This window comes from Mesoplodon mirus (genome assembly GCF_964341445.2).
Source record: "Mesoplodon mirus genome assembly, chromosome: 14".
Lineage (NCBI taxonomy): Eukaryota > Metazoa > Chordata > Mammalia > Artiodactyla > Ziphiidae > Mesoplodon > Mesoplodon mirus.
This window is the reverse complement of record NC_138990.1, coordinates 14826686-14854297: the sequence shown is the minus strand read 5'-3', so window position 1 is coordinate 14854297 and position 27612 is coordinate 14826686. Positions and strand designations below refer to the sequence as shown.

The window sequence follows — 27612 nt, the reverse complement described above, 5'->3', positions numbered from 1 at the left end:
TTCTGGGTTTTTTTAGGAATAAATGTGCATAAAATTGGAAAACGATTCTGAAGGGTAATTTCCCTAGGTCAGCAGTTTTCAAATTTAGTCTTAGGACCCCTTTATACTACAAAAAATTAAGAGCCCCAAACAGCCTTTATTATCTGGGTTATAGCCATTGATATTTATTTACTATAGTAAATGGATTTTAAAACAACAGTAACTTATGTTAACTTTTTACGAAAAACAACTTCCAAAACAAATCCAGGGAGAAGAGTGGCATTTTACATTTTTGCAGATCTCTTTCATGTCTGGCTTAATAGAAGACAGTTGGGTTCTCATAGCTGCTTCCACAACCTGTTGTGTGTTGTGCTGACGTAAAGCTGACTTCACACAGATATGAAGTTGGAAAAAGGAGTTTTTAAATAGGCTTCTCAAGGTAACTGAGGCTACGTGATGCTATGTCACCACTCCACAGGTGGTAGTTTCTTAAAGGCAATGTGGATCTGAAACCTTATCAATGAGCTTTTTATACTCTTACATTAAAACCCACTGGCCTTACACTTTTAATGAGTCTTACCCATGAGTGATTTTGTAACATGCATTAGGCATTTGGAAAATGCTCATTCACTGAACTATGTAAATGTATGTCAATACATTTCATCATACAGATCATGTTTGTTCATATCACCACCAGTCCCCTCAGAAAAGTCTAAGCATGGAGAACATGTCAAGCTCATGGCGGCAATACAAGTTTTCAAAGATTCTAATTTTTGCTTGAAAGCTTTTATCATTGGCAACACTATCAGTTTCCCTTGAAGTGAAAGGCTCATTCCGTTCATTTTCCGGAAAATGTCTCCCAAATAGCCAAGTCTAAATACCATAATTTGCTCGTTCTTTCGAGTAGAAATGGTTATGCCATGCACAACACGGTTGATTCAGCTTACACCTGCACAACTGCCTTTCCTCAAGACATCCGCACCTCAGTGCACAGCAGGAGTGCTTGTGTGCGCTTCCCGTCATTGCAGAACATGAGCTGTATGCTCAAGGGTCAAGATTTAATACAATTTATCTCATTCTATGGAGGACATTTCTCAGGGACGTTGGCAATTTTTTCACTGTGAGAGCAAGGCATGGAGACACGACTGTGGTATTTGGTGCCAATGCCTTGCTTCCTGTCCAGGCGCCAACTGCTGAAAAAAATCTAGGGATTTCCAGTGACCGGCAGACCACATCTTGAGAACCACTGCTCTAGGTACTGCCCCAGCTGTCTTCAAAATCTAAGGTCATGATTTCTGTGGTGTAAAAAATCAAGTGAAGGCTGTGGGCTTGAAGACAGGCCTCAAGTCAAAACCCACTTGGAAGTGCCTATCAGAGGATAACATGAGACTAAAGCACTGACTACCTGTGCCAGTGTTTCTCTACCATTTTTTCATCATCATTGCCTTAAGGGGCCTTAATCGGCATCTTTTTGCTACTCACCCCCACTATGACAATCTAATACGACAGACCACAGCGTATTTACGTACTGTGGTCCTTTTGAGGGCCACAAATTACTGTCTCTAAGATTTTTTTTTGCCCCTCACCCAAGACCCAATTTTCATCCCCACTGAGAATGCATGACCTTTGGCCACCAATAATTCTCCCTTCTAGGGGTGATGTCCTCCCCATTTATTTCTCAGCACTTCCCGGCTGTCATCACAGCACATAACACAGAAGGTACGTTAAGGGTTTTGAAGGGAAAGCAGAGGTGTTTCTCACGCTAAACCAACCTACATCAAAAAATTTCCTTCAGGCCTTCCCTGGTGGCGCAGTGATTAAGAATCCGCCGGCCAAAGCAGTGGATACGGGTTTGAGCCCTGGTCTGGGAAGATCCCACATGCCACGGAGCAACTAAGCCTGTGCGCCACAACTACTGAGCCTGCGTATTAGAGCCCGCGAGCCACAACTACTGAGCCCGCGTGCTGCAACTACTGAAGCCCGTGCGCCTACAGCCCGTGCTCCCCAACAAGAGAAGCCACTGCAATGAGAAATCTCACCGCAACAGAGTAGTCCCCTGCTCGCCGCAACTAGAGAAAGCCCACCCGCAGCAACGAAGACCCAACACAGCCAAAAAAAAAAAAATTTCCTTCAGTATTGACTGAATGTCTTAAATGCAAGGGTTTGCCCAGAAATCGAGAAGGCAGGACCTACTTCAGAAAAGGACTCACCATGGAATTCTTTTAGACTGTGAATGTCCTTATAAAACAGGACTTGGGACTCAGATTATTTCTATAAAGCTTACAGTTTCAGAAAGGGCTGAGATATATCCCTCCTACATATAGATATGATGATTATAAATAGTATACTCACCACCACCCCCAAATTTAACACTGTGCTCTAAAGCAAGCAAAATCTGGCTTAAGTACAATAGATTGATGTTCCGTGGCTCTTTACCAAGGACTCCGTGTCAAAGGGGGGGAAAGGGTGAGTGGTTCTGTGGCCTGCACTTCTACCCGAGTCTGCATGGAGGAGGGCCAAGTTAAAGGAAGGTCAGGCATGCTCCTCCGGGTCCTCTCAGGGGCTGGGAAAGTCTTATGACATTTTCTGGGGAACCATGATTCTGTCCAAAGTCAAGGTGGCTCAGAGGCCTTCAGACGGCTGATATTTCCAGAAGGCCAACTCTCCATCATCACTGCAGGAGGCCAGGAGCCCCCGCTCCTTGGGATTCCAGGCCACACAGTTGACATCCTGGGAATGGGCCTGAGGCACGTGCGCCGTCACAGAGAAGGTGGGCTGCTGCAGATCTGAGCCGGGATCCTCCTCGAACACTCGGATGGCATCATCCCCACAGGCGGTAGCCAGGGCCCCTGTCAGCTGACACCTGGGACGAACATGTGCATCAGTGAGTATGCAGGCGGCTCCTCCCTCCCCAACCTGGCAAAGCAGGTAGGAGGGATTGGTTCTATAGTCCCCCTGGCCTGAAACTTCAGGCCTCAGCTGTAAGTGTCTTATCGAAGAGCCTCCCTAACAAATACGTAGCCACAAACATCACCCCAAGCTTCAAGTGCTGCCATCTAGGCTTTCCTCCAATACAGTTAACCTAAAAAACTACATATAACTCTGAATTGCACTTTTCTCACTTGGAATAAGCAGTTTCCCTGTCATAAAGTATTCTTTGACCATTTTTTAAAAAGTGATATAATAGGCCACTGAATTCTACCATACTTTTACTTGAGTCCGTATTTGCTATTCCCAAATGTTTGCTAATATAAATAAAACTTAGATGCACATCAGGTTTTGCCATTATTTAGGATTATTTCCTAGGGATAGATTCTCAGGGCCAGAACTGCCCTCTGATCGACTCTCCTATATGAATGGTGTCGTTTTTCTAGACTCCATAAGGGTAGAAACAGCCCTGTGGATTCATGGCTGGATTCTCCAGCCATGAATCCACAGTTTCAAGAATAAATATTTCTGGATGGTATGATGCTGTGTGACCCCCAAAGGCTGGAGCTGCGTTCATAGCCTGAAATCTTAACACAGGTGCAGGCCTGGGTCTAAGCCTGTCCCTGCTCCTGTGTACCCCAGACCGGCCAGCTCTGAGCCAGCATGGAGACAGTCTGGCCTGATCTGAGGACTTGAGGGTGGCTGCTCTCTATCCCCATGTATTCCCAAAGGTGAAAGGGAGCAGCACAGGCTTTTGACTCCTCTAAAATCTCTCCAATGGTTGGGGTGGCAGGGTGGAGGCGGTGGGGAGGTCTTACCAAGCGACATCGTAAATGGTCCTGGAGTGGAAGCCTGACAAGGTGCAGATACATTTCCAGCTCGGGTCAGAGCCGCTGCACGCCACCCCTGCACGACAGACTTCTCTTGAGCCTCAGGCATGTCCGCGTCCTGGGCATCTCAGGGGAGCATCTAACCCGCCCCGGAGGAGACCCTAATTTGCTGCGCCCCACCCCACCCTCAGTCACGAGGCCTCATCTTCACTGCTCTCTCCATCCTCACCGATCTGCCTTACACACTGCAGCCAGACTGGCATTTCTGCAGCAGAATTCTGAGAAGGATATGTCCTGTTCCTCAAAACCCTTTTGCTGCCAACTACGTCTGACGGGTTAGCCTGCCTTTTAAGGCCACCCACCAGCCAGCCCAACCCACCTCATTTCTCTCCAAACCCTTTATGCTCATGCTCCGACACAAATCACTGTTCCTGGCGTTAAGCCTAGGCTGTCTTTACCTTCAATGCCTTTGCTTGTGCTGTTTGCACCTAGAATTCTCTTCTCGTGGTAAAATCCTACACACTCTTTCAAGTCCAGGTGAAACGGCCCCCCTTCCTCAGACGCTCCCCTGACTCTTTCGGCACTCTACCTGGAGCCCTCTGGTGGCAGGTGCCTTTCTACCCCAGTTTCCTGTGACTCATCTATGTGTCTCAGCCCCTCAGTAGACCAAGCCTCTTGAGAGATGGGTCTTCCTTAGCTCCCGGCCTGGGCCCTCACCTTGCTCATTGCCCGGTAGATACTGGTGCCAGATGCGCACGGTACGGTCATCACTGCAAGAGGCCAGGCGCTGGCCACTGGGGTCAAAGGCCAAGCTCCACACGGTGGATTCGTGGCCTTCGAGGGTGGCACAGCATACCCAGTCATCCTCTTCCTCCCGATAGAGCTTCACTGTGTCATCATAGCTGGCAGAGGCTAACAGCTGTGGGAGAGGCCAGGGAAAACACAGCACGTGTCTGTAGGGCCCAAGAAGTGTCTGTGGTTCCAACACTTCTCCCTCCCAGGACAGGAGAGTCCCAGGGATCTGCTTTTATAAAGGGATTGATGTCTCTGGGTCATAGATAGAGATCCCTGGAAAAGCCAGGTTGAGGCAGAAGAGCAGAAGAAGGCTGGATACAACCCTCCACATCAGAATTCCTTCCCACCAAGATACCTGACTCTTACCTCCTGGCTCGGGTGCCAAACCACATGCTTGACGTCCTGTGTGTGAGAGTTGAGGACACTGACACATTCGTACTCGTCTTCTTCATCCACTGTGCACGAGAAAAGAAAGGAGCCCTTGAGCTGACCGACCCTGTCAGGGACACAGGGGGAGATCTGGTGGCAGGCTCCCTACTGCATCTGGAGGGACCTGGACTCACCTTCCCAGACCCACACACTCTTATCTCGGCTGCAGGTGGCAAGGAGGTTGCCAGATGGGGCCCAGGCTACCGACTTGACCTCATTTTCGTGGCCCTCCAGAGTGGTTACACACTGTGAACCGGAAGAGGGACAAGAATCAGCGGCAGCTAAGACCCCTGCGGTCCTTCTCATGGGCACAGCCCCACTGGCCCAGGTTGGCTCATGGTCCTCAACCAGCCCTGGCTGGGGGGCGGGGAACAGGCAATAATCCTGGTCCCATCCAGCCCGGTTACCTCAAAGTCATCATCGTTCTTCTTCCAAATGCAAGTGGTAGCGTCAAAGCTGGCGGAGGCCAGGTAATTCCCACAGGGAGACCAGGCCACCTTCCGCACGGTGCGCTGGTGGCCTTCACAAAGGACAGATTTGCAGATCCAGCTGTCACCTAAAAACAGAGGACAGGCCAGGCTCTGGAGCTGGGTGCACGAGAAGGTGCTGAAGTACTAGCTAGCAATGCCATTGGGTGATGGGGACCAGTACTGCAGCCAAGCTGGGGGGCAAAGCCCAGTGGGTGTATTTAACAACATGCTTTCAGAAAGGCAGTGTATTAACTGACTCCACTTCCTCTCGAGGCATCCTTCTAAGACAAATCTAAGGAGTCACCCTCCCAATTTAAAGCCCTCAATAGCACCCAAACGCCCTTGGGATAAAATTCAAACGTCATCATCTGTAGCAAATTACTCTGCGGGCTACTTTCCTTCTTCTCTCCTCATTTTCCTACCTCAGCAACTCTCACAATTCCCTCAACAGTTTCAGCCTACTGACATTTTAGCTTCTAGTATTTGTCGACTCTTTTGCCAGAAAAACCTTTCTCAGAGTGGCTAAGGAGGCCCCTCCACCCTCTCCCTTGGCCTGCGACCCCCGTCCAGGGTATGCCTGCCCCGCAGGCAGCGCACTCCCCGAGCCTGGCACCCACACCGACAGCACGTAGACCCCTCGGCGGCAGCGGTCGCGCAGCCGGGCCTTACCCTCCCTGCCCCAGATGCGGACACTCCGGTCGCCCCCGCACGAGGCGAGCAGGGTTCCCGCGGGGTTCCAGGCCAGGAACCAGCAGCGGGAGTCCGGGTGCGCCAGGATACGGCCGAGCAACACCAGCGAGTCCTTCATGGCTGCCCGCCTCAGGAGGAGGCACAGGTGAGCAGAGCCAGCCGCGCCAACTGCGGCTCCCACCAGGCAGAGCCTCTTCCTCCTGAGGGCCGGGGTCCTCCTTGGAACTAAAGCACCCGCGGCTTCTGCCGTGCTGCCCTCTGGGAGTTGTAGTCGGCCTTTCACTCCACCCTCCCCCACAGCCCCCCACCCCCATCGGAAAGCATTCTGGGACTGCATGAAACTACAAGTCCCGTGAGGCCTTGCGCAGGGAGCCGGCGGCGCGCCCGGGCTGTGTCGCGCGCGGGGGACGGGGCGGGGAGCCGGAGGAGGCGGGGGCAGAGGTGGAGGAAGCCGGAAGTGGATCGGGCCCGGGTTGGTTCGGGCGTTGCGGGTTTGTGGCCTGGGATCGCTCGGACCGTGGCAGCTGAGGAGCCCGTGACGGGACGGAGCGACGCCATCCCGGCACTGAGGCCTGCTGACCGGTGAGGATCAGGAGTCGGTGAGGGGTGTGTCCTCTCTGGACACAAGTCGCTCCCCAGATCGCTGTTCCCAGATCCCGGGTCCCCGATCCCTGCGGCCCAGCCTGGTCCTCCGCCCCTCGGCACCCTCTGGCCGAGACTCCTAGGCCGGGTCTCTCTTCCACCAGTAACAGATAACTCCGCCCCAGCCCCCCTCCCCACTCTGCTCTGCCAAGATCCAGCGGGCCCCCAGCCCTCTCCGGGTCATCATCCTGCACCTCCGCGGCCCCACTCCAGGGACCCTGTCCCCGCCCCCCGAACCTCTGCAGCTCTCCTGTCTCTACTCTGCCCTCGGTCCCACCCCCATCCTCCGGTGTCGGCCCTGACAGCCTTGCGCCAGCCTCGCCTCTGCGAACCCAGTGCGTTGCTCTCCTTCCCCCGGACAGGCAGGCTCTGTGCGCTCGGCGGAGGTCGGCGGCGACCAGCAGCGACCGCGGAGCGACGGCGGGCGGGCCCGGGCATGTACGCCCCCGGAGGCGCAGGGCTGCCTGGCGGGCGCCGGCGGAGGAACCCGGGAGGCAGCGCTCTGCCCAAGCAGCCGGAGCGTAGCCTGGCCTCGGCCCTGCCGGGTGCCCTGTCCATCACCGCGCTGTGCACTGCCCTCGCCGAGCCTGCCTGGCTGCACATCCACGGTGGCACCTGTTCCCGCCAGGAGCTGGGGGTCTCCGACGTGCTGGGCTCCGTGCACCCGGACCTGCTGAAAGGTGAGGGCGCTGCGCGCCGGCCCTCTTCTTTCCGGAAGACAGGGCCTCCTCGGTAGGGTGCCGGCTGGAGCTGAGTTAGCTTGGGGCAGGCACTTGGTTGAAGGAAACAGCCCCATTCTTGCCTGGTGTTCATGCCCACCAGGTGGCTCTGTTTGGGGTCCAGCCCCTCATTAATTCTGATGTTATTCAGCCAAGCACCCACTCCTCAACGCCGTGCTAATCTGGACTGCTATTTTAGGCTTCTGCCGGGCGAAGGGCGCCGTATGTGGAGAGAAGATAAGGGTGCTAGGCATCACAATTAGCTGTCTCCTTCTGAGGAGCCTCTGGGATACAGGAAGGTTTCTTTGGGACAGCCTGATTGATGGAGAAAGAGGAACTTTTAAATATGGCTGGATTTTAAAAGATGTTTTTGAGTTGTACAGTAATTTGATTGTTGTTAGAGACAAAGGGAGTCTATGGTATTTTCAATAACCAGAAGTCAGTTCCATTGCCACCCTCAGTAAAACAATAGGAATTTGGCTCTTGGAACCCTCACAAGTGTGCCCGAATGAGGTAAGTTTGCTTTGTTCGTCATCCTGCTTCTCAGCCAGGGAGGCAGAGGAAAGGGGAAAGGGACCATGGTCTTTACTGCACCCAGGGGAGGCCTGTAGCTCATCCTGCCCACCCTGTCTGTAGTAATGAAGGTAAAGGCTGTGTGGTGTGGGGGGCAGGATGGCACTGCCTGGCTTTTACAGGGAAAATGGTCAGTGGATTCCAAATAACCCTTAGTAACAGTGGAGCTCATTCCCCGCAAGGCCTTTTGAACCATTCTTGAACGCTTTCTCCCTGTGCCACTCCCTGGCTGTAATTCATTCCAGATGTTTACTGCCCCATGTGTCAAAAGCCCATCCTGTTAGATAGCTTCACGTTGCCTTTTTACGGATTCAGGCTCTGGGATTTGGTGAAAAGGTCAAGTTTTCCTTTGGAGAACTTGGATCATATATACCACTTATGCAGGTTGTGGCTGAAAAACCGTATCCTTGTGGCCTAATCTTGTCTTTCTCTGAGAGTTCTTTTGCTGTTTTGCATTTCTCTTGAGTCTTTGAAGCTTTAGGATGATTTTGTGGAGAACAGATTGGGGGCTTCTGGTTTGTTTCTAGATTTCAACTTGATGATAGCTTTCTCTGCGTTAGCTCATTACGAGCAAAATTATCCACACGATGGAGGCTGTGTGACATGCAGCTTTTTCTGTGGCGTGTAGTTGATGGCAGAAAGCCCATCAAGCTTGAGTTGAGTCTGGATGGTTTTTCCCTTAGCGCCTTCCCCTGCACTTGCCTTTTTTTGAGGAACAGCTGCCACCTTTCCACCGCTTCACCCAGACCTTGGCAGTTGATCCCCTGGTGGTCAGTGTTTCAAGAGCTTGGTGTCATTTCCAAACTGGTAGAGAGTTCACGATGCTTCTCCATTTCAGGTCATTCCTAGGGAGGCACGTAAAATTCATGCCATGAGGGGAGGGGCCATCTGATCCCATGTCCTCATTCCAAAGGTCCAGGAAACTGGTATCTCAGAGAGGTGAAGTGATCTCTCCAAGGCCACACAGCTGGGAGTGGCATAGCTGAGTGTTCCTCACCGTTGACTCCAGTTTAAAGGGACGCTGTCTCGTTTATGTTTTTTAACCTTTGCTTTACTTCAGCCGTCAGAAGGAATGATGACCTCACGATCGTTCGGTCCACTCTGGCATGCCTCGTGGTCAAAGCCATGTCAAAAATAAGAATAAATTCTTGGTGCAGTTCTCCTTTGTTTACACATATATTTACCTTTTCTGAGAAATTATCCAAGCCAGGTTTTGCTTTTATAAAGCACGTTGCCTTCACCTTTACATTATGCCTGTTCGTGTGTTTAGGGATCTTAACCCATGAATAGTTTCGGCCTGGTTTTCCTTGGCCATCTTCTTGGCCATTGCAAGCTGGGAACACTTGGTGTCCATTAATAAAGGAGTTGACAGTGGTACCTCATGAGCTACCACAGAAGAAGGCGAGGAATCCAAAGGTCCCTGGTTCTCTTCTTCTTCCTCTTTGTACCAGTTGGTTTTTTGGTGCCCAGCGGGCCTTCAGATGTACACCATTCTGTAGGACCGTGCTGAGCCTCAGGGCCTGGCAGATATCCTAGCATGGAAGCCTGGGATATTCCCCATCTCAGGAGGGAGAAGAGCTGTGGGGTACAGATCCGGTGCCTGTAGATGCTTCCAGAGGGAGAACAGACTCTGCCAGGTCTCTGCAGGCGACAGGGAGTGGCCAGGGTCAGCAGGCTTTGGGACGGTGTCTTCCCATTTCTTGGCCCCCTGCCTGAGTGCCAGGCATTGTGCTAAGCCCACTTCACGCCTGGCTGTAATGTCTCCTAAACAACATCTTTATTTGGTAGGGACTGTCATCACCCCACCCCCCGTCCCAACACACACACACACACACACACACACACACACACATGTCTCAGGCTCAGGGACGTCAGGTCACTTGCTCAGGGACACACAGCTGATCTAAATGGCGTGGACTCCACTCTCACCACTGTACCTTAGCGCACACTGGGCTTCTTTCTCCTTCCATCAGAGCTGTCCCAGGCCTCTTATTTCCCCATTCTAGTTGAGTTTTTAATCACAAGCCTAGGCAAAGCTGCGGCTTTTTATTCCTCATCGCCTTACGTTGGTGAGCTGAGGCAAAGCCACTCATCCTCCCGCTGTCATTCCCAGAGCCCTTGAAGGCTTTAACAAATGCCGTTGGCTTAAAAGATCCACCAGAATTCTGCCACTCCCCTGCTCCTCACAAAGCTCTTCTTCAGTCTGGGCCTGGTGGGGGGCAGCGGGCAGAGATGTGCCCAGGCCGATAGTGGCCCCCAGCAGGGGAGCCCAGAGAATCACTCCTTCTGAGCCCCAGTCCCTCTCTGCCTCTCAAGCGTGCCCAGCAAAGGGCAGCAGGGACCACAGCCTCAGGAAGCATCTCTAGAGAATGAGGGAGTTTAGGATGCGAAGTCAGGGGAATCACGGTTGACAGCAAGCCACAGGAAGTTCAAGGGCCTTCCAGGAAGGGCCGGAGTGTCTGAGGGGTGGTGACCGATGCAGCTGGCGTTTCCCGATCCCGTGGGGCCTGTCCTCAGAGCCAGCTGGGCTAGGACCATTGGTACCTGTGGGATGACCCAGCCAGGCACTGGAGGGCCCTCTTGGAGTCTTGTGTCAGAAGCCTTGGTTGGAAAAAAAAGTCACACCGGGGAGTGGCTGCGCAGGTGGGTGCTGGAAGGACTGGGGGCCCCGGGGACGTGCCTCTGACTCAGGGACTCCAGTGAGGGGAGAAATAGGAGAAGGGAACTGGCCAGAAGCCACTTTAAGCGTCCTGTCTGCAGCCTCTTTGGGTCAGGAGGGGTGAGAGCCATGGGCAGGTAGACAGGAAGAGCCAGGGCCTTCAAAACAAATCCAGCCCAGTGACTTACCAATGACCTTGGGCAAAGTCAGTTCCTTGGGATCCTATTACACAGCAGCTGCCTTCTCCCCCAGTGACTGGAGGGGACAGTCAAGCAATAGTTGCCAAAATAAACAGGCCACAGCACAGCTGGAGGGTAGGATGCATTCTGTCTTACTGGAGTGTAGTGGATGCACCACTGTTTCGGTTGTTTTAAACAATTTTTGTTTGTTTGTTTGACTGGGCCACACGGCTTGTGGGATCCTAGTTCCCCGACCGGGGATCAAACCTGGGCCCCCAGCAGTGCAGCACAGAGAGTGCTAACCACTGGACCACCAGGGAATCCCCTGCACCACTGGTTTGAGTTTAAAATTAGGACCCTGCCCCATGTGCCATTTCTCTCCACAAATAAAATAACACACACGTAACATCTGAGGATTTTGCTTCTCTCTGGCAGCCCTCTCAGTGGAGCAGGTATTCGTTGCCCTCCCTGCATACTGATGTCTGACAGGGAGGAAAGAAAGGGACCTTGAGATCCCGACCCCAGGAGAGTCTGAGCTGGGTTCTAAGCGTGTCAGGGATAACGCTGCCTGTCTTCCCTGTGTGCTCTGAGACCGCTGTGGGACGTAGTGCAGGCTCCTGGGCTATCTATTAGCATCACTCCAAGGAAAGTCCCCACTTGGCTTCCCGCTGAGCCTGAAGGTTTGCTCAGAGCTTTGGAGTAGAGAAAGGCAGAAGGCGTCACGTAGAAACGAAACCCGTTTGAATTGTGGGTCCAGAGCCCCTTCTCGGTACTGCATCATCACCCTGGTGGCACAGGTCCTCAGTCTGGCATTAGTGGGCTCCTCCTTTGGCCCACACTGGCTGACGTGTGTGGACGGGGCAGCCTTGGTGTAAGGAGGAAAGGCACGCCAGAGAAGAGACACTGCTGTGGCCGCCCAGCGCAGGGGGAGTGGGGCGGCTCATCCCCTGCACTTTGTGCTTTGACCCTCCCCACGCACCCCTGTGCAGGCGGGGCAGGCGTTATAGCTTCCCTTTTACAGGGTGAGCACAGAGGCCAAGGGCATTCAGTGACTTGCTCAAGGTGACATGTAATCTGTGGGAGGGCTAGGATTGGGTGCCCAGTCCAGTGACTTCTGCTTTTAAGAGCCAGACTCTGATGACTGCAGAAGCTTAGACCACACCCAGCAGATTTTGCCCAATAATTCCCAGTATGAGCTCCTTTCAAACCTTCTAAGCTTTGCTTAACGACCCAAACCTTTTCTGCCTAGAAGAGATTTCATGCTTCCAGCTGTTCCCTTAGTGAGCTAGCCGCTGCTGGCGCTGACGATGGCTCGGCCAGCATTCAGAGCCACTTTTGACCTTTCATTCAAATACAGCTCTTTAGGATTTGATTGATTAGCTCCATGGAGGAAAAATTAAAACGGCTAACTCTGGTGCTGCGTGATAGGGAGCATCATGATGCAAGGGAGGCTGACCCGGCTTTGGAGTCTAGCTCTGTGCCGTGTGACCTGCAGGAAGTCACTTAACCTCCCGGAGCCTCCAGTTCCTCGTCTGAACCATGTGATGAATCCCCCAGGGTGGAGTGAGGCTTAACTAAGATAACGTCTGCCCCACCTGCGTGCACAGGCAGGAATACCTGGAGGGGCACACAAGAAACTGCCAACAATGTTTGTCTCTTGGGAGGGGCAGCTGGACATCTGTGCAAGTCTTCCTTATTACTAAGATAAGTGTATTCTGAAACATAAGACACATAGAAGTGTATCCAGTGGATGTATGTTTTAAAGGATGGTAACCAAATGAACATCCTATACTCACTTTCGCAGCCAAAGATAGTATCTTTGAAGCCCTGTGTGTTACATTTTTCAGTTAAAACTAGTTGCTAAATTAAAACTGAGTTGAGGGCTTCCCTGGTGGTGCAGTGGTTAAGAATCCGCCTGCCAACGCAGAGGGCACGGGTTCGAGCCCTGATCTGGGAAGATCCCACATGCCACGGAGCACCTAAGCCTGTGCGCCACAACTACTGAGCCTGTGCTCTAGAGCCCGCGAGCCACAACTACTGAGCCCGCGTGCCACAACTACTGTGGCCTGCGCACCTAGAGCCCGTGCTCCTCAACAAGAGAAGCCACCGCAATGAGAAGCCCAAGCACCGCAACAAAGAGTAGCCCCCGCTCTCAACAACTAGAGAAAACCCGCGTGCAGCAGCGAAGACCCAATGCAGCCAAAAATTAAATTAATTAATTAATTTTAAAAAAACAACACTGAGTTGACTTTAAGTACTCCAATTAAAGCATCACTCAGAGGGCCTGGTCACGTTGAGTGATGCTGGAGGACTCTGAACACGGCCTGCTGCAGAGCGGAGTGTGATGTAAGCCCCTGTACCCTGTCACTCGCAGGTTATTCTTGGAAGCACTAATACAACACGTTCGTCCTGCCCCACGTGCCACGTGGACCCCAGAAGAACTGTCTCAGAGAGCTTTCAGCAATATTCAGAATGCAGCCAGGAAACAGCCCCCGTCTCCGGGAGCTTTGGCTTCAGAGAGGCCCTGTGGGTTTCTAGACCCCCTCAGGCCCGCAGGGCCGGATTAAATGGAGGCTGGACCTGGTAGCTGGCAGAGCTAATGCACAGGCAAGCCTCCTCGCAGCAGACGATCACTCAGGCTGGGAGACTGGGCCCCAAAACAGATGGTTAGCTGACAAGAGAGTGACAGGTAGCTCTGAAGCCAGATCAAGGCGTATGAATCATGTGTGGGCTCAGGCAACATCTGCCTGGTGAATTCTGAGCCTGAGCAGACAAGGAGTGCATGCTATCACAAAGGCCCAGGGCCTCTGCATATCTGGTCTGGTTTTTCCGTGTGGGAGGCTGCGCCCTCTGTCCAGGACCCCATGATGTCGATCAGTGTCGGTTGGTTTGAGTCTGCTTTGTTGATCTCAGGTGCCCTCCCCAGGATTTTGGACTCTTCTTCATCAGTTCACCTCCCTCTAGGTCCAGGATCAGTGTTTCTTGGGGTGTAAGGCTTAGGCCCCCTGCGCTGCTGGTAAAAATCCAGATTCCTTAGGCCCTGCTCCAGACCAAGAGCTCAGAATCTCTGGAGCTTGGGAACATGCTCTCAACCAGCACCCTGGGGATTCTCCTGTGCACAAGAGAGTGATAACCACTGTCCAACAGCCTCTCAGCCTGAGATCAAAACTCAGGAATGCCCAGCAGGGCAGGCTCCTGAGGAGAACTTTCAGCCAATAAAGCTTGTGGTTCCCCACCTCCAAAAAAAAACAAAAACAAAAAAACAAAAAAAAAAAGCTCGGGAAAGGAACCTACAGTGTAAGTCTTGCCAGCCCTTTTCAAATTTTCCCAAATCACTTGGTGACCCATGGCCTAAATAAAAGAAGAATTTGCGAGTGGCTGAATAGAGGAAGTTAAGGCCTATTTCCTACTTTTTATCAAAGCTTAAAATGGTATCTTTTTGGGCCAGCCTTTATTCTGTCTGTGTGTTTCTAGAACTATGGCAGTTTGCGTAGATATCAAAGGGAACCGACAGTGTGGTCTAGATGGAATTAAAAAAAAAGAAAAAAAGAAAAAAGGAAAGAATGGTATTAAAGTCCTAGAGGGAAATGTAGGTTGCTTGATGTGTCTGGTGTGTAGTTGTCATCCTGGTATCTTTCACTATGACCCTGGGGGCTCTTTACTCTTTGAATGTTGGGTCTCCTGTTTTAGTATCTTCCTTTTTCTTGGTTCATTCCCTCATTTTGGTAGAGCGAGCACCCCCCAATGGCTTTGCCCTCATTTCAGAAGGTATTTGGGGCTGTCAGTTTCTGAGCCTTTCAGGCTTTTGTGGTGTAAACCTAGCTGCTTCTTACCTTTTCCCATTTCCGGCTTATACTTCAGTTTATCTATTCTGTCAAGTCAGTTCTAGTTCTGAGTCCCGTTACTCCCCAGTTTCCAGAATTTTGTTTTGCCCTTCTTCTCTTTGTGTGGGTTTATGTCTTAATTTTTTTTTCTTTTGTTCTAGTAGGGTTCGGGGAGGGAGCAAAGATAAATGTGGAGGTCCAGTCTACCAGCTTTCCCCATCTCTTTAGCCCTGTCTTGTAATTACAAGGTTCTCTAAACTGCTTCAGCTTCGTTTTGAACAAAAGCGCTGTGAATGAGTGACTGGATAGAGAATGGACTTGAATGGGCCTCCGGCCTTCGTCCCTTTGGCTTTTCCTGCCAGCCCAAAGCATGCTTTAGCAGAATGGGTTAACGTGTCTGATTAACTGTCAGGATCCTTAAAAATGGTTAGGGGAGGGTGGCAAGTGCAGTTAACCCTTGAACAACCGTGGGGTTAGGGATGCTGACCCTCCCAGCAGTTGAAAATCTGTGTATAATTTGTGTAACTTATAGTTGGCCCTCCGGATCCATGGTTCCACATTGCAGATTTAACCAACCCCGATCGTGTAGTACCGTAGTGTTTACTACTGAAAAAGAAGTCCACACGTAAGTGGGCCCTCACCGTTCAAACCCCACGCTGTTCAAGCGTCAACCGCACACTGAAGTGGAGCCCTGCACTTGGACTAGTCTTGTTGGAAAGGGAGGAAGAACTCGAGGCACACGGGAGCAGTGACCCAGGGGTCCTGTCTTCAAATAGGGAGGCTCCTCCACCCCCTCTGCAGCCCCGCTGGGAGTGGGAGCTGAGACCACGCCCCCCTGCAGTCCTCCCCTGGCTCACCGGCCTGTGGGGGGTGGGGGGGGCTTCCTGCCCCAGGGTGCTGCCTGGGAGCCTGAGGATCTGCTCCTCCCCCGACAGATTTCTGCATGAATCCCCAGACAGTCCTGCTCCTGCGGGTCATCGCAGCCTTCTGCTTCCTGGGCATCCTGTGTAGTCTCTCCGCCTTCCTTCTGGATGTCTTTGGGCCCAAGCATCCAGCCCTGAAGATCACCCGTCGCTATGCCTTCGCCCACATCCTCACAGGTAAGCTCGGGCTACTCCCAGTCGGGGAGGAACTGCCACAGGGTAGGGGTGGCATCCTGTCTGGAGTTGCAGGTGGGGGCGAAGGGGTGTCATGAGCAGGCACTGTTCCCGATGCTCATTTCAGCTCTAGCCTTTCACAGAGCACTGGTGTGTGAGAGCAGCTTGCTTCCATCATTTGCATGTATGCCTGCCAGGACCACAAACCCACTCCGCTGAGCTGTAGGGAGAGAATATTGTTAGGATTTACATCATGGCTCTCTAAGAACAGGATTTGAAGCTCAGCCAGGCTCATGGGGCCTGGAAGGAGCAAGGGAGGAGCTACAGTGTCTCACTGTGTCTCCCTGGAGTACATGGTCTCAGATTCTCTCTCCTCTCCCTTCCCGCTTCCCTGCAGGCCAGGTTTCTCTGCCCATACGAGGCTTCTCTCCTCCCTCGTGATGGGGCTGCTGTGTTGATTTGACCTAGGGTATCAGCGACTCCAACTCCCAAACTGCACGACCTTGTCTATTCCTCCCGAAGCACCCAATGACTTTTAGCAGCCCTAGTATCCCAATTCCAAAATCTTCTTTTTTAAAAAATATTTATTTATTTGGCTGTGCCGGGTCCTAGTTGTGGCATGTGGGATCTTCATTGCCATGTGTGGGATCTTTAGTTGTGACATGTGGGATCTTTAGTTGTGGCACACGGGATCTAGTTCCCTGACCAGGGATCGAACCCGGGCCGCCTGCATTGGGAGTGCAGAGTCTTAATCTCTGGACCACCAGGGAAGTCCCCAGTTCCAAATTCTTAAGACAGAGAGAATCTAGTTGGCCCGGCTGGGGTCAGGCCTCTGTCCCCTGCCTTGGCCACAAGAGCTCCCCCTTGCAGTGTCTGGGGCCAGGCAGGTTCTCTGAAAATGGGGTTTGGGTAGAGAGACTGCAGTAGATTCCTCAAGCATCCCGGCTGCGGGGTGCCTGCTAACCCCCTTTCTCTGCTCTCCCTCTGTCCCCCAGTCCTGCAGTGCGCCACCGTCATCGGATTTTCTTACTGGGCTTCCGAACTCATCCTGGCCCAGCAGCAGCAACATAAGAAGTACCACGGTTCCCAGGTTTATGTCACCTTTGCTGTTAGCTTCTACCTGGTGGCAGGCGCGGGCGGGGCCTCAATCCTGGCCACAGCAGCCAACCTCCTGCGCCACTACCCCACGGAGGAAGAGGAGCAGGCGCTGGAGCTTCTCTCGGAGATGGAGGAGAACGAGCCCTACCCGGCAGAGTACGAGGTCATCAACCAGTTCCAGCCGCCCCCGGCCTACACGCCCTAGTGCCAGCCGTGGGCCCTCCTCCTTGGCAGCCCTCCCTACTCTGCAGCGCCCTCCACACCCAGAGGTGCTCCTTTCCCCAGCAGGCCTCACCGGGAGGATCCTGATCATCTCCACCAACCTTCCCCGGGAGAGACTCTGCCTTTAGCGTTGTTCGTGGATCCCCGCTCTCAGAACCCGGGGTTCACTGGTTTTAGATAACGGCACTGTTTCCCTTCTCTCCACCCCCACCTCGTTCCACGGTCACTCGTCATTACCAACCAGGGATGGTCGTACACGTTTCCCCCCTTCGTGGGCCCTATCTCTGAGACTGAGACTTTCCTTGGGGAGCCGTTGACAGTGGACGGTCCCCGCTAGAAGAGGCGTCCACAGGGCGCAAGGGAAGGGGGACCGTGCCCTGCAGGCTCACCTCATAGCTGTCCACGTGCGCCCCACAGCGTAGCTCTGGGCTGAGCCCTGCCCTTGCCCCTTCTGGGAGCGCCCAGTACCGGGCTGCCCGCTCTGTGGAATTCTCTGCACTTTAGTCTTTGGACTGCCTGTCACGTGTGTTCTGGCTCTGCAGGGAGAAGGGGTGGCTGCTGGGAAGCAGAGCACGTGCTCTCCCCGACCCGTCCCTGCCTGGTGGCCGGCGCCCCGGCGTGAGCCTGAGGCCCCCCGGAAAGGATCAGTGTGCAGGGGGCCAAATCTCCCCAGCCCTGTCACCTTTTAAAATGTGAGTGGTTTTAAAAGGGAAAAACAAAACTGAGCAACAACACCAATACTCGCTTCTTAAACTAGCGACAAGACTGTCCTCGGCGTCCTTCAGCTATTTATCCCGTCCCGTCTGGCCCTGCAATGTCTGGGGCCCGCAGGCCCTTCCAGCCCCCGGTAGCTCCTCCCCGAATCCCTCCCGGCAGAATGCAGCCCTCCTCCCTCGCTCCCTCCTCCCAGTGACCACGGCTCCCTGCGGCCTTCCTGTGGAACCCAGAGCCACATCGGCCTGGCTGGCTGGCCAGCGTGGTGCTCCTCAGGACCGCGGCACTGAGACGTAACCTGGCCTCCGTGCAGGAACAGGGGCCGCAGCAGGGCAGGGAGCCCGCCGCTCTCCACGTAGGAACTGCGACCAGGGGGGCCCTGCTGCATGAGGTGTCAGAACCCCCTGTCAGGCGAGCGGCCCTGGCTGTGCCCTTCAGGCTCAGTGTGTCCCCTAGACTGTGACCTGGGGCAGCAGCTTGCTGCGTGCCCCTCTCCCCTTCTCGAATGTACTCTGGTCGTACAGTGTGTTACCGGCTCTTTCTTGCCCGGCCATCACTCTGGCTGTTCTGTTGGCCACACGTGGCTCTGGATCGGCTGAATTTTCTGCCCTGAGATATGGGGCATAAAATGGGAGAAACCGGAGAGACCTATGGTGTGGATCCAAATGGCCAAGATTCTTCGGAATCAGTGTCCAGTGTTAAGCCGAAAAGCAGATGGATCCCCGTGTCCTTCACAGGCGATAGACAGAGTAAGACTGGAGAACGGACACCATTGTTGACCTGTGGCTAGACAGGGACGATCATGTCCCTTGTCCTTCTTTGGCCAGACTGCCTGAGGATGTCTGGACAGACGCCTGCGTCGGTGGTGAAGGCCATGTCTGCGCCTGAGTGAGCGGCCACGTGGGGTTCACTGTGATGCCAAAGTGTGTCCCATGGTGACTCTCACACTCTTCTAGACTCTTCTCTTAGGCAAGAAAGACTGCCGTGTGATACCTGAGCACAAAGCCGAGGAGCTAAATTAAGTCTTGACTTGCTGTAGAGTCTATGTTTGGCAGATTTCCAGGGTGCAGCCAGCTCTCTCTGACCCTGGGGGTCTGAGCAGGCGGACCAGGAGACCGGGCACCAAACACGCATGCCAAAGTGACCGGTCATCTCACGAGGACCCAGACATGACCCTGTGGACCGTTCCGCGTGGTTCGGAACCCACTTTTTATTAGCTACCCGTGCCTCTGGGCTTTCTTTCTCTTTTCCCCTGCCCTCCTGACACTGATAGTTTGTCATATAAACTCCCTTGGTTGTGTTCCTTTTTTTTCTAGAAAAAAAATTAAAAGCAAAACAAAACAGAAAAAACCGAAACCACAAATAAGAATGTAAATGCCAATGGCTCCCTGTGCTTTTTCTGTCGCAGCTTCCCTGAGTTGGTTCATTCCCTTCCTCTTAGAGACGCAGGAGAAATTGAGGAAGTGTGGATGTAATTTTTAGAAAGTTAGAAGGGACTTGAGCGTGCATGCTCCATGCAAGGCATTTGCACCTAAATGGTCCTCCTAATCCTGACAACTTCCGCACCGAGGTCCCGAGCTGGGAGCCATAGGTGCCTCCGCCCATGTCCTTGACTTCAGACCCTGAGCTCTTCCCTCTGCATCCCGTGAGCTGCAGGAGAGAGCGTGGCTTCTGAACTCCAGCCCTTGCGTGGAGAGAAATAGACTTCTGCAGGGCCAGGACTTGCAGAAGAAGCTGCACTTCCTTTTGAAGCCACGGGGAATGATCACTGACTTCCAGGGAGAGGTGTGTGCGTGCAAACGGCTCCAGGAGCGTAACCAATGTCAACGCCTCCAGCAGTTACCCACGTTCCCTTCGTCCATTCACACCTTCAGCCGACACGCTGGGCCCCAGTGTGCATCACAGTGAAAGAGCTCAGGGCTCCCTTGGAGGAGCAGCCCACTTGGGCGTTCTTTTTTTATTGCCAGGAAGAGTACATGTCTTTCTTGGGAGCTGGGAATGGGTTCGCTCTCTCATTTCATTTCATTTCAGACCTTTACAAAAGGCGCCTTGTGTACAAAGCACTGTTTAGGCACCGTGAGAGAAATGTGATGACCTTCAGGGGCCCTGTCTCCAAAGATTTCATATTCTTAGCCCGGGAGATGGACTCGACCATGGAAAGGTAGAGTGAAGTAAGTGGTCTATTGGACAGCTGGGGAAAGTGCTGCGCCCAGAGGGGAGGCTGGTTCCTACCTCAGGGATTACAAGAGGCTTCCTGGACGAGGCAGCTTAGTGTAAGAGGGCGTTTGGAAGTGGGGTGAGGGGAATGCCTGCTGAGGGAAAGCAAGAGCAGAAGCACACCTGGCGGCCAGGACGGACGTGGTGAGAGAAGAGGCGAGAAAGGCAAGGGGGCCCCGTTTGAGGAACTAGAAGCCGTGGAAAGCCCTGGAGGGATTTTGAGAAGAGAAAGGAGGGTTTATTTGAATGACTGGAGACTGTGAAGGAGGGTCAGCCTGGTGTCCAGTGGAAGAGTCTGAGGGTGTGCGGATTCGGGGACGGGTGGGAAGTGGGGTGGAGGCCCGGACCCCGAAGAGCAGGCCCAGTTGGCCCCCAGGGCCTGGAGTCTCAGCCAGGTGACTGAGTAGGGAACCCAGGAGCCCCCGTTCCTGCTGACCCATCACGCGACGGGAGGCGGAGCCAGAGCCGCAGGCCTAGTGGGCCGCACGCATGAGAAGACTCGGGATGTGAGGGGCCGCAGGGGGAGAACCTCAGGGAACAGAGGAAGAGGTGGTTGTGTCTTGGGGGCGAGCAGTTTTCTCAAGATCACTAGAGAATCTTTTCAGCTGACATCTCGCCCACAGCTGTCCATGCTCTCAGCCACTAAATTAATGGGTCACAAAGCTCTGTCCCCACAAAGGACCTACCGATCCAGCTGTCAGGAAGGCAGAAACCTGACAAAAGGCAGTTGATGCCCCTTGAGACTGTAGGCTCAGCCTTGAGACAGGAAGGCTTCATGGAGACGGAGACACTTAATATGGGCCTTGAAGAATGGCTTTCCTGAGAGAACGATGTTGTCAGTGGAAAGGGACGGGCTTTTAGGGAACACCGAGCTGGTGTTTTGAGCAGGGATGACACCCACTGGAGGGGGGTGATTAGGTGGATGGGCCCAGCCTGTGTGGGTCTGGAATGTCACAAAGTTATTGTCAGAACACAATTGCAAGATACGGAACTCTTAACACAGAGCCATCTTAATTAAATGGAATTTACTGGTTCCCATAACTGAAAAGGTGACTTGGCTAGATCTTGGGACTCAAACAATCTGCTCCTTGACTCAGGCAGTCTCTCTCCAAAGGTGGTGAAGATGGCCCCCGGCAGCCCCAGGCTGACACTAACCTCTTGTTTAAGGACCAGGATGGGTCTCTTTCGCCCAGCTGAGATCATGTCCCTTTCCCTAAACTGTGGCCAAGGACTTGGAGCTTCATCCTATCGCCAGGGGGATGTGGATGGTTACACATGGGGTCTTGGATTCAGAGATGGCGCCACCAGCGTTGGTTGGGATATGTGAGCACGAGGGCGAGGCCTACACCAGTCAGAGATCCTTGCTGGCGCAAGCCTACGAGATGGAGATGGGATGCCTGAAATCTCCCCCTCAGCCCTCCTCACTGTGACAATAGGACACGTGGCCACCAACCAGCTCTGCTCTCTTGCAGAAGCTCCGTGTGTCCTTTCTTTCTTGGAACGGGACTGGGCCTTGAAATCAGGCTTGCCCACCTTCAGATGGGCAAACTGGGCCTTGAGTACCCTGGCCCTGTCCTCAGGAATTGTGTCTTTTCCTTCTCTCTTACATTTGCCCCTTTCTTCCAGCTCCATTCCCGGGCCCACCCAGCTTCTGACTTTCCCGTCTTTCTTCTTTTCTACTTTGAGCTCAGTGCTTCTCTTGAGTAGTGCTTGGCACCCCTGAAGACACTGCCTGCAGGCATCCTGGCTGTTTGGGGGAACCACCCACCTAAACCCAGTCCCACCCCGCAGTCTCCATCTGGAAGTCAGCCCAGTGGGATGGGGAGGGAGCAGGCCCCAGCGCACGAGCAGAAGGCAGCGAGGCTGATGCCACGTGCCAGCATTAGGGTACGTTTTTGCATTAATTCCTCAGAACTGAAATTTCTTCTGTTCTTGGAGTGATGCCTTCTTCACCACATGTTCAGTAGCTAACATACGTCTCTATGGTGGGTTTCCTTCCCCCAACCTTGGACCTACGTACTTCAGAAAGATGTTGAGAATTTGGAGAGAGTCCAGGTAAGCATTCTACGTGGATGAAAGATTGGGAGAAAAGTAAACAGCTCTAGAGAAAAGGATGGAATAGCAATCTGAAACGTGTGAGGAGATAGTTACCAACAAGGTGTGACCTTTAAAAGGCACTGCTCCCTGGGACTCAGTTTCCTCATCTGTAAAGGAGGGGCTGACCTGGCTGACTTTAAAGTTCCTGCCATCCCTAATCTCCAACTGCCTGAGAGGGGGATCCCACCCTCCAGATCCACTCTGAGGGATCAAGAAGGAATGACTTTGAATTTATTTTAAGCATTAAAAAATATATTTATTTATTTATTTGGCTGCATCGGGTCTTAGTTGTGCCATGCAGGATCTTTCATTGCGGCACACGGGCTCAGCAGTTGAGGTTCATGGGCTCTCTGGTTGTGGCGCGCGGGCTTAGTTGCCCTGCGGCATGTGGGATCTTAGTTCCCCTGACCAGGGAGCGAACCCGCATGCCCTGTGTTGGAAAGCGGATTCTTAACCACTGGACCACCAGGGAAGTCCCTATTTTAAGCATTTAAAAAACAACTTTGTTTTGAAAAAAATTTGTACTTGCTAAAAAGTTGCAAGAATGGGACAATGAATTCCCATATACCTTCCCATACAGGTTTACCAACTGTTAACATTTTGTCACATTTATTTTTATTAAGATATAATTCACCTACCATGAAATGCACCCTTGTGAAGTATAATTCAGTGGTTTTTAATATATTCACAAGGTTGGGCAGCCATCACCACTAATTCCAGAACATTTTTCTCACCCCCCAGAGAAACCTGTGCCCCTCAGCAGTCACTCCCCATTCCTGTCCCTGCCCCAGCCCCTTACAGTCACTAATCTATCTTCTGTCTCAATTGATTTGCCTATTCTGGGCATTTCCTTTAAGTGGACTATGTGGCATTTTGTATCTGGCTCCTATCACTTAGCAATATGTTTTCAAGCCTCATCCATGTTGTAATATGTATCAGTCCTCCATTGATTTTTATGGCTAAAATTCCACAATAGGTATATACCACATTTTGTTTATCCATTCATCAGGTGATGGACATGTATGTTGTTTCTGCTTTTTGGCTATTGTGAAAAATGCTGCCATGAACACTTCTTTTTTTTTTTTGGCTGCACCACATGGCATGAGGGATCTTAGTTCCCAACCAGGGATCGAACCCGTGCCCCAGCAGTGGAAGCGCGGAGTCTTAACCACTGGACTGCCAGCGAAGTCCCAGCCATGAACATTTCTGTCTTTGTGTGAACATATGTTTTCAGTCCTCCTGGGTATATGTCTAAGAGAGGAATTGCTGGGTCATGGTGACTCTAATTTTATGTTCCTCTCAGCAATGTATGAGGTTTCCAATTTCTCCATATTCTTGCCAACACTTGTTTTCCTTCTCTATGTTGAAACCTCTTTTCTGATCTTACCTAAGTTGAAAAATGACTAAAAACACAAATTGGTCATGCAAGAAAGGAATTTACTGGCTTAGGACCAGAAAAGTCAAGTAATGCAGTGAATTCAGGAGCTCCACAGGTGCCCCCTGACCACTTCACTCTTTCAGCTCCACTCCTGGAAGCTGGCTCCATTTCCCAGCCAGGCTTTTCCCTAATGGTGATACAGGGGCTACTTAGCTTCAGGCTTTCCTCAGAGCACTAATTTCAACTGAAAACAGAGCAAGCTCTCTTTCCCTGCAGTTTACAAATGTCCCAGGGTTCACTCTGATTTGACCAACTTGGGACTGACCTTGTTCCTGAATGAGTCCCTGTGGTTAGGGGGACTGGATGCCCTGACTGGCTTGGTCTAGGGTCATTGTCAACAGCCCCCCCCCCCCATGCTGGGAATAGAATCACTTGGATGAGAGGAGGGAGTGGGTATGGGAGGTGTGGTCCCATGAAAAGGAAATTAAAGTACTTTCACTAAAAGAAGGGAAAACGGAGGCTGAGCAGCTGAGACAGTGTTTCCCAGAAATGGAGAGGATGCCGGGCTTGTGAAGCCCCACACGCTAAGCTTTCCCCTCCCCCGCAGGGTCGGGGCTCCCCTCGCTGGTGCCCTGACAGAGCCTTGTCTAACACCCCCATTAGCACACTCATGACATGGCCTCGTCATTGTTTGTTTCCAGGTCTGTCTCCTCAAGTTACTCTCTTCTTTCTTCTGTCTCAGCTGATCTCCAGTGTCTTCTCTTCGATCTTCTCAGCTGGGAAGGGAAGGAAATAAGATAGTTACCAAATAATGGAAGGTCACTCTAGAGATACTCCAAAAAGTGCAATGGGAATTCAGAGAAGGGCAAGACCGAAGGGGTCAGGAAAGCTGTTCTAAGGTCTCTTTAAGGGTCTGAGAAATAAAGGAGTTGCCACAGAGGCCAAAACATCCCCTTGATTATTGGTAGAGAGGCTGGGTTGGTGGACATAGTTTTAGGTCTGTTCGCTAAGTGGGCTGCTAATATGAATCCCATAGTGACGCCGATTAACCCACCCAGTCGTGGCCACACGAGACCAGAGAAAGCCTCCCCTGACCCTTGACCCCTGTGGAGGTAGAGCCCACCTCGGCAAGAAGAGTGGGATTCTACCCTGCAGGCAGCTCAGTCCCAAGAGGACTGAGGGGTGGAGGGGTGGCGTTGGCCTATGCATGACCAGTCCCCGCACACCGCCACCGGAATGGTCATCTTTTACTTTCTTCGAGACAAAGCAAATAAAGAGGGGTAGAGAGAGGACAGGAGTATTACACCTAGTGGAATTCCTTGCACGTGGAAGGAAATGGGTAAGGTTTCCAAAGGTGGAAATGGCCTTATGGAAGGTGGCATTTAAGATGGGTCTACCTGGGTCCCAAGCAGAAGGGACTGGAGAGGCTTCAGGCCAACGCCCTTAGGTGCAGTTTCTAGTTGCCCCTTTGTCTCATGGCCCTAATGACTGCCCTCCTGCTTGCCTCCTGGCTGGGCTGCTCTAGTGCAGCACCTCTAGACCCTGGTACTTGGGTTTTGACTTGCTTGTACATGGTCGTGCGTCTCTGTACCCGAAGATCCTATCCCACTCCTACGCTGCAATGAGTGGTCCATTGCCAGGTGCACAGCCCCTGCTGTCGAGCTTCTTCCCACTGTGAACTGGGCCAGGCTGAAGATGAGAGTAACCTGAGCTGAGTCAGAAAAGCACTGACTGCAGGGAAGGAAGGAAGCAATAGGAGTCATGTACCACTTCACCCCTGTGGGCTCCAGGCCCTCCACTGTCCAGTTGGGAAAACAGGTGCAGTTCTCGCCTACATGAGGCAGGGAAGCCGCTCCAGAAGCGGGGTCGGTGGAGGCTGCCCGAACATGATTCGCACCCGGGATTTTGATCTAGTTCTGGGAAGAGTTGATCTGAGGTGTCTTAGGTCTTGCAGTAACCTATACAGCCCCATCCTTGAGGATAAAAACAGATGCTTCCATGAATTGTTTTTAGGTTATGAAGTAGGAGGAAATTGCCTGCTATGAAGAGGTTTCACGTACTCATGAGTAAGTGGATGAATATGGTAAACACTTGCCATTCTGAATAATAGATGGATAGAGCTTTGGGTTTACACACCCTTGTGAAGGGACGAGAAGGCAATTACTGCTATCTTTTGTCCTGACGGTTGGAGCCCAGGGGTCGTGTCAGACTCAAGCAAATTACTTTCCAAGTTTTGGGGAAAAAGGGACTAAGGCATAGGCATCAAAGCTGACCCTAATTCACTTACAATGGGTCCATTTAACCCTCTGGGGAATGCCTGTCCTCAGGTGTAATGCCTGAGAAATGGTTTCTATACATGACATTGCTAAGCCAATAAACAGGTGCTTCGTTATCTCTCTGCCAGATCCCGAAACTGGGAGAGAGGATGTCCAGTTCAGGACCTGGAATCTGCAGGCCCTAAGGAAGGGCAGAACAGAGGGTGAGGGCATGTGCTAAGGGGCACCAGAGAAGGACAGCTGGAGGTGGGAGTGTGCAGTGCCCCTAGCACTTTCCAGGCAGAGAGCGGGCCTGTGACCTAACTCCCAGGACCAGCTCTGTGGGCAGGCATACTCTATTGAGCTCGATGACAGAGCCTGATTCAGGCTGGGTTCCCTGGGCAGCAGACTTGGCCATGGAGATGAGCGCGTGGTATTGGGGGTGCTCTCAGGTTTCACACCTATGGAGGAAGGGAAGGAAGCAGGTGGAGAAGGTGAGGTGCCAAGTAGTCTTGACAAAGGCCTCAGCCGACCCCACAGAGAGTTCTGAAACTGGGACGGCCTTTTGACTTGTCCTGAGTTGGGGTGAGGGGACCAGGCCTTTACACCACAGCTTCAGCCAGTCATTGGATGCATGCTGTCCCCAGAGAGGAGGCTGTGACTTTGGGTGAGGAAGCTCAGTTCCTGAAGAGGGCTGATAACTGAGGGCTGTCTTCCAGCAATCCTCCCAGAAGCGAGAGGCAGAAGCCCTTCTGTCATGAAGGCCCACCTGGGTTGCAGATCCTGGTGTCTGCTACTCCCTTATGCCACTCAGATCCACTTCTTTGTATAAGTTCTGGGAGCAGCTCTGCTTTTTCTGGAGGAAACTGATGGCTAATGGGACGAACCATAGCCTCCACCACAGCAGCTGGTCTTGAGGCCCCAACTGATACTCATCACCTCCCCCCTCTACTATCCTTTTTGATTCTTCTCACCCGCAGGAAGCACCTCTGCAGAGCCCCTGGTCACCACGCCCCTTTTAGGTCATGGCTGCTGCACTCGTCTATTTACCATCAAAAGTGAGCAAGGGTGTAACAAAGAGACACCCAGCTGGATCGTCTGCTGGCCAGACGTCTTCCTTTTTGCTCCCATTGTGAAACTGCAGCCTGGCTCTTCCTGAGGATCAGGGTCAGTTGTTGCTGCCAGGATGGTGACTCCTGCCTGCCTGCTGGCCCCTCGGCTCAGACTGCCTGGTGGCAGCTGTGAATGAGGTCAATGGGACTTTCGCTGCATCTCCAGATGGAAATATTTCCTCTTTGGGAACCAGGACCTCAAACCCCTCAAAGCTCAGAGTTGTGGTGACATCAATACCCCAATGGGATCACTGGGATTAATGGTAAATGGAGCCACTCCTACTTCCACCCCTTGGCTCCTGGACCTGTTTAGTCTTCCTATTGGGACATAGCACCATACTGATTTTTTTGACGTGGACCGTTTTTAAAATCTTCATTGAATTTGTTACAATATTGCTTCTGTTTTATGTTTTGGATTTTTTTTTTTTCTTTTGGCCATGAGGCATGTGGGATCTCAGCTCCCCGACCAGGGGTCAAACCCGCACCCACTGCATTGGAAGGTGAAGTCTTAAACCCTGGGCTGTCAGGGAAGTCTCTTGATTGTTGACAGAGTATAAACTGTGTTCTGGAAGATGATGCCCACCCTTAGTTGGTAGCATCTCTTTGCTGGCACCTCAGCTGTGCCTTCATAGGCTACTCCTTCTCTCTGTTCAGGCTGGCGTCCTTTGGATGGTACAGAATGTGGTAGGGCCAGTGGCTTCCATG

At 52.4% G+C, this 27612-nt stretch overlaps 2 protein-coding genes across 3 annotated transcripts; one reads left to right on the top strand and one right to left on the bottom strand.

The window, feature by feature from the left end:
• Window positions 1–135: 135 nt before the first annotated feature.
• On the bottom strand, window positions 136–6382 carry CIAO1 (cytosolic iron-sulfur assembly component 1). The gene is made up of 7 exons (XM_082643039.1): window positions 6101–6382; window positions 5369–5517; window positions 5096–5207; window positions 4899–4987; window positions 4455–4656; window positions 3726–3813; window positions 136–2842 (listed from the first exon to the last, which is right to left on the bottom strand). The coding sequence occupies exons 1-7, from the start codon at window positions 6237–6239 to the stop codon at window positions 2602–2604; spliced, it is 1020 nt and encodes a 339-aa protein (XP_082499165.1). The 5' UTR covers window positions 6240–6382; the 3' UTR covers window positions 136–2601.
• Window positions 6383–6572: 190 nt separating this feature from the next.
• Window positions 6573–19313, top strand: TMEM127 (transmembrane protein 127). 2 transcript variants are annotated; one of them, XM_082643266.1, is made up of 4 exons: window positions 6573–6703; window positions 7126–7443; window positions 15653–15817; window positions 16810–19313. In XM_082643266.1, the coding sequence occupies exons 2-4, from the start codon at window positions 7200–7202 to the stop codon at window positions 17115–17117; spliced, it is 717 nt and encodes a 238-aa protein (XP_082499392.1). In that variant the 5' UTR covers window positions 6573–6703; window positions 7126–7199; the 3' UTR covers window positions 17118–19313. The 2 variants fall into 2 exon arrangements, with proteins under 2 accessions (XP_082499392.1, XP_082499393.1); XM_082643267.1 differs by lacking the exon at window positions 6573–6703 and having other exon boundaries at window positions 6712–7443.
• Window positions 19314–27612: the final 8299 nt, after the last annotated feature.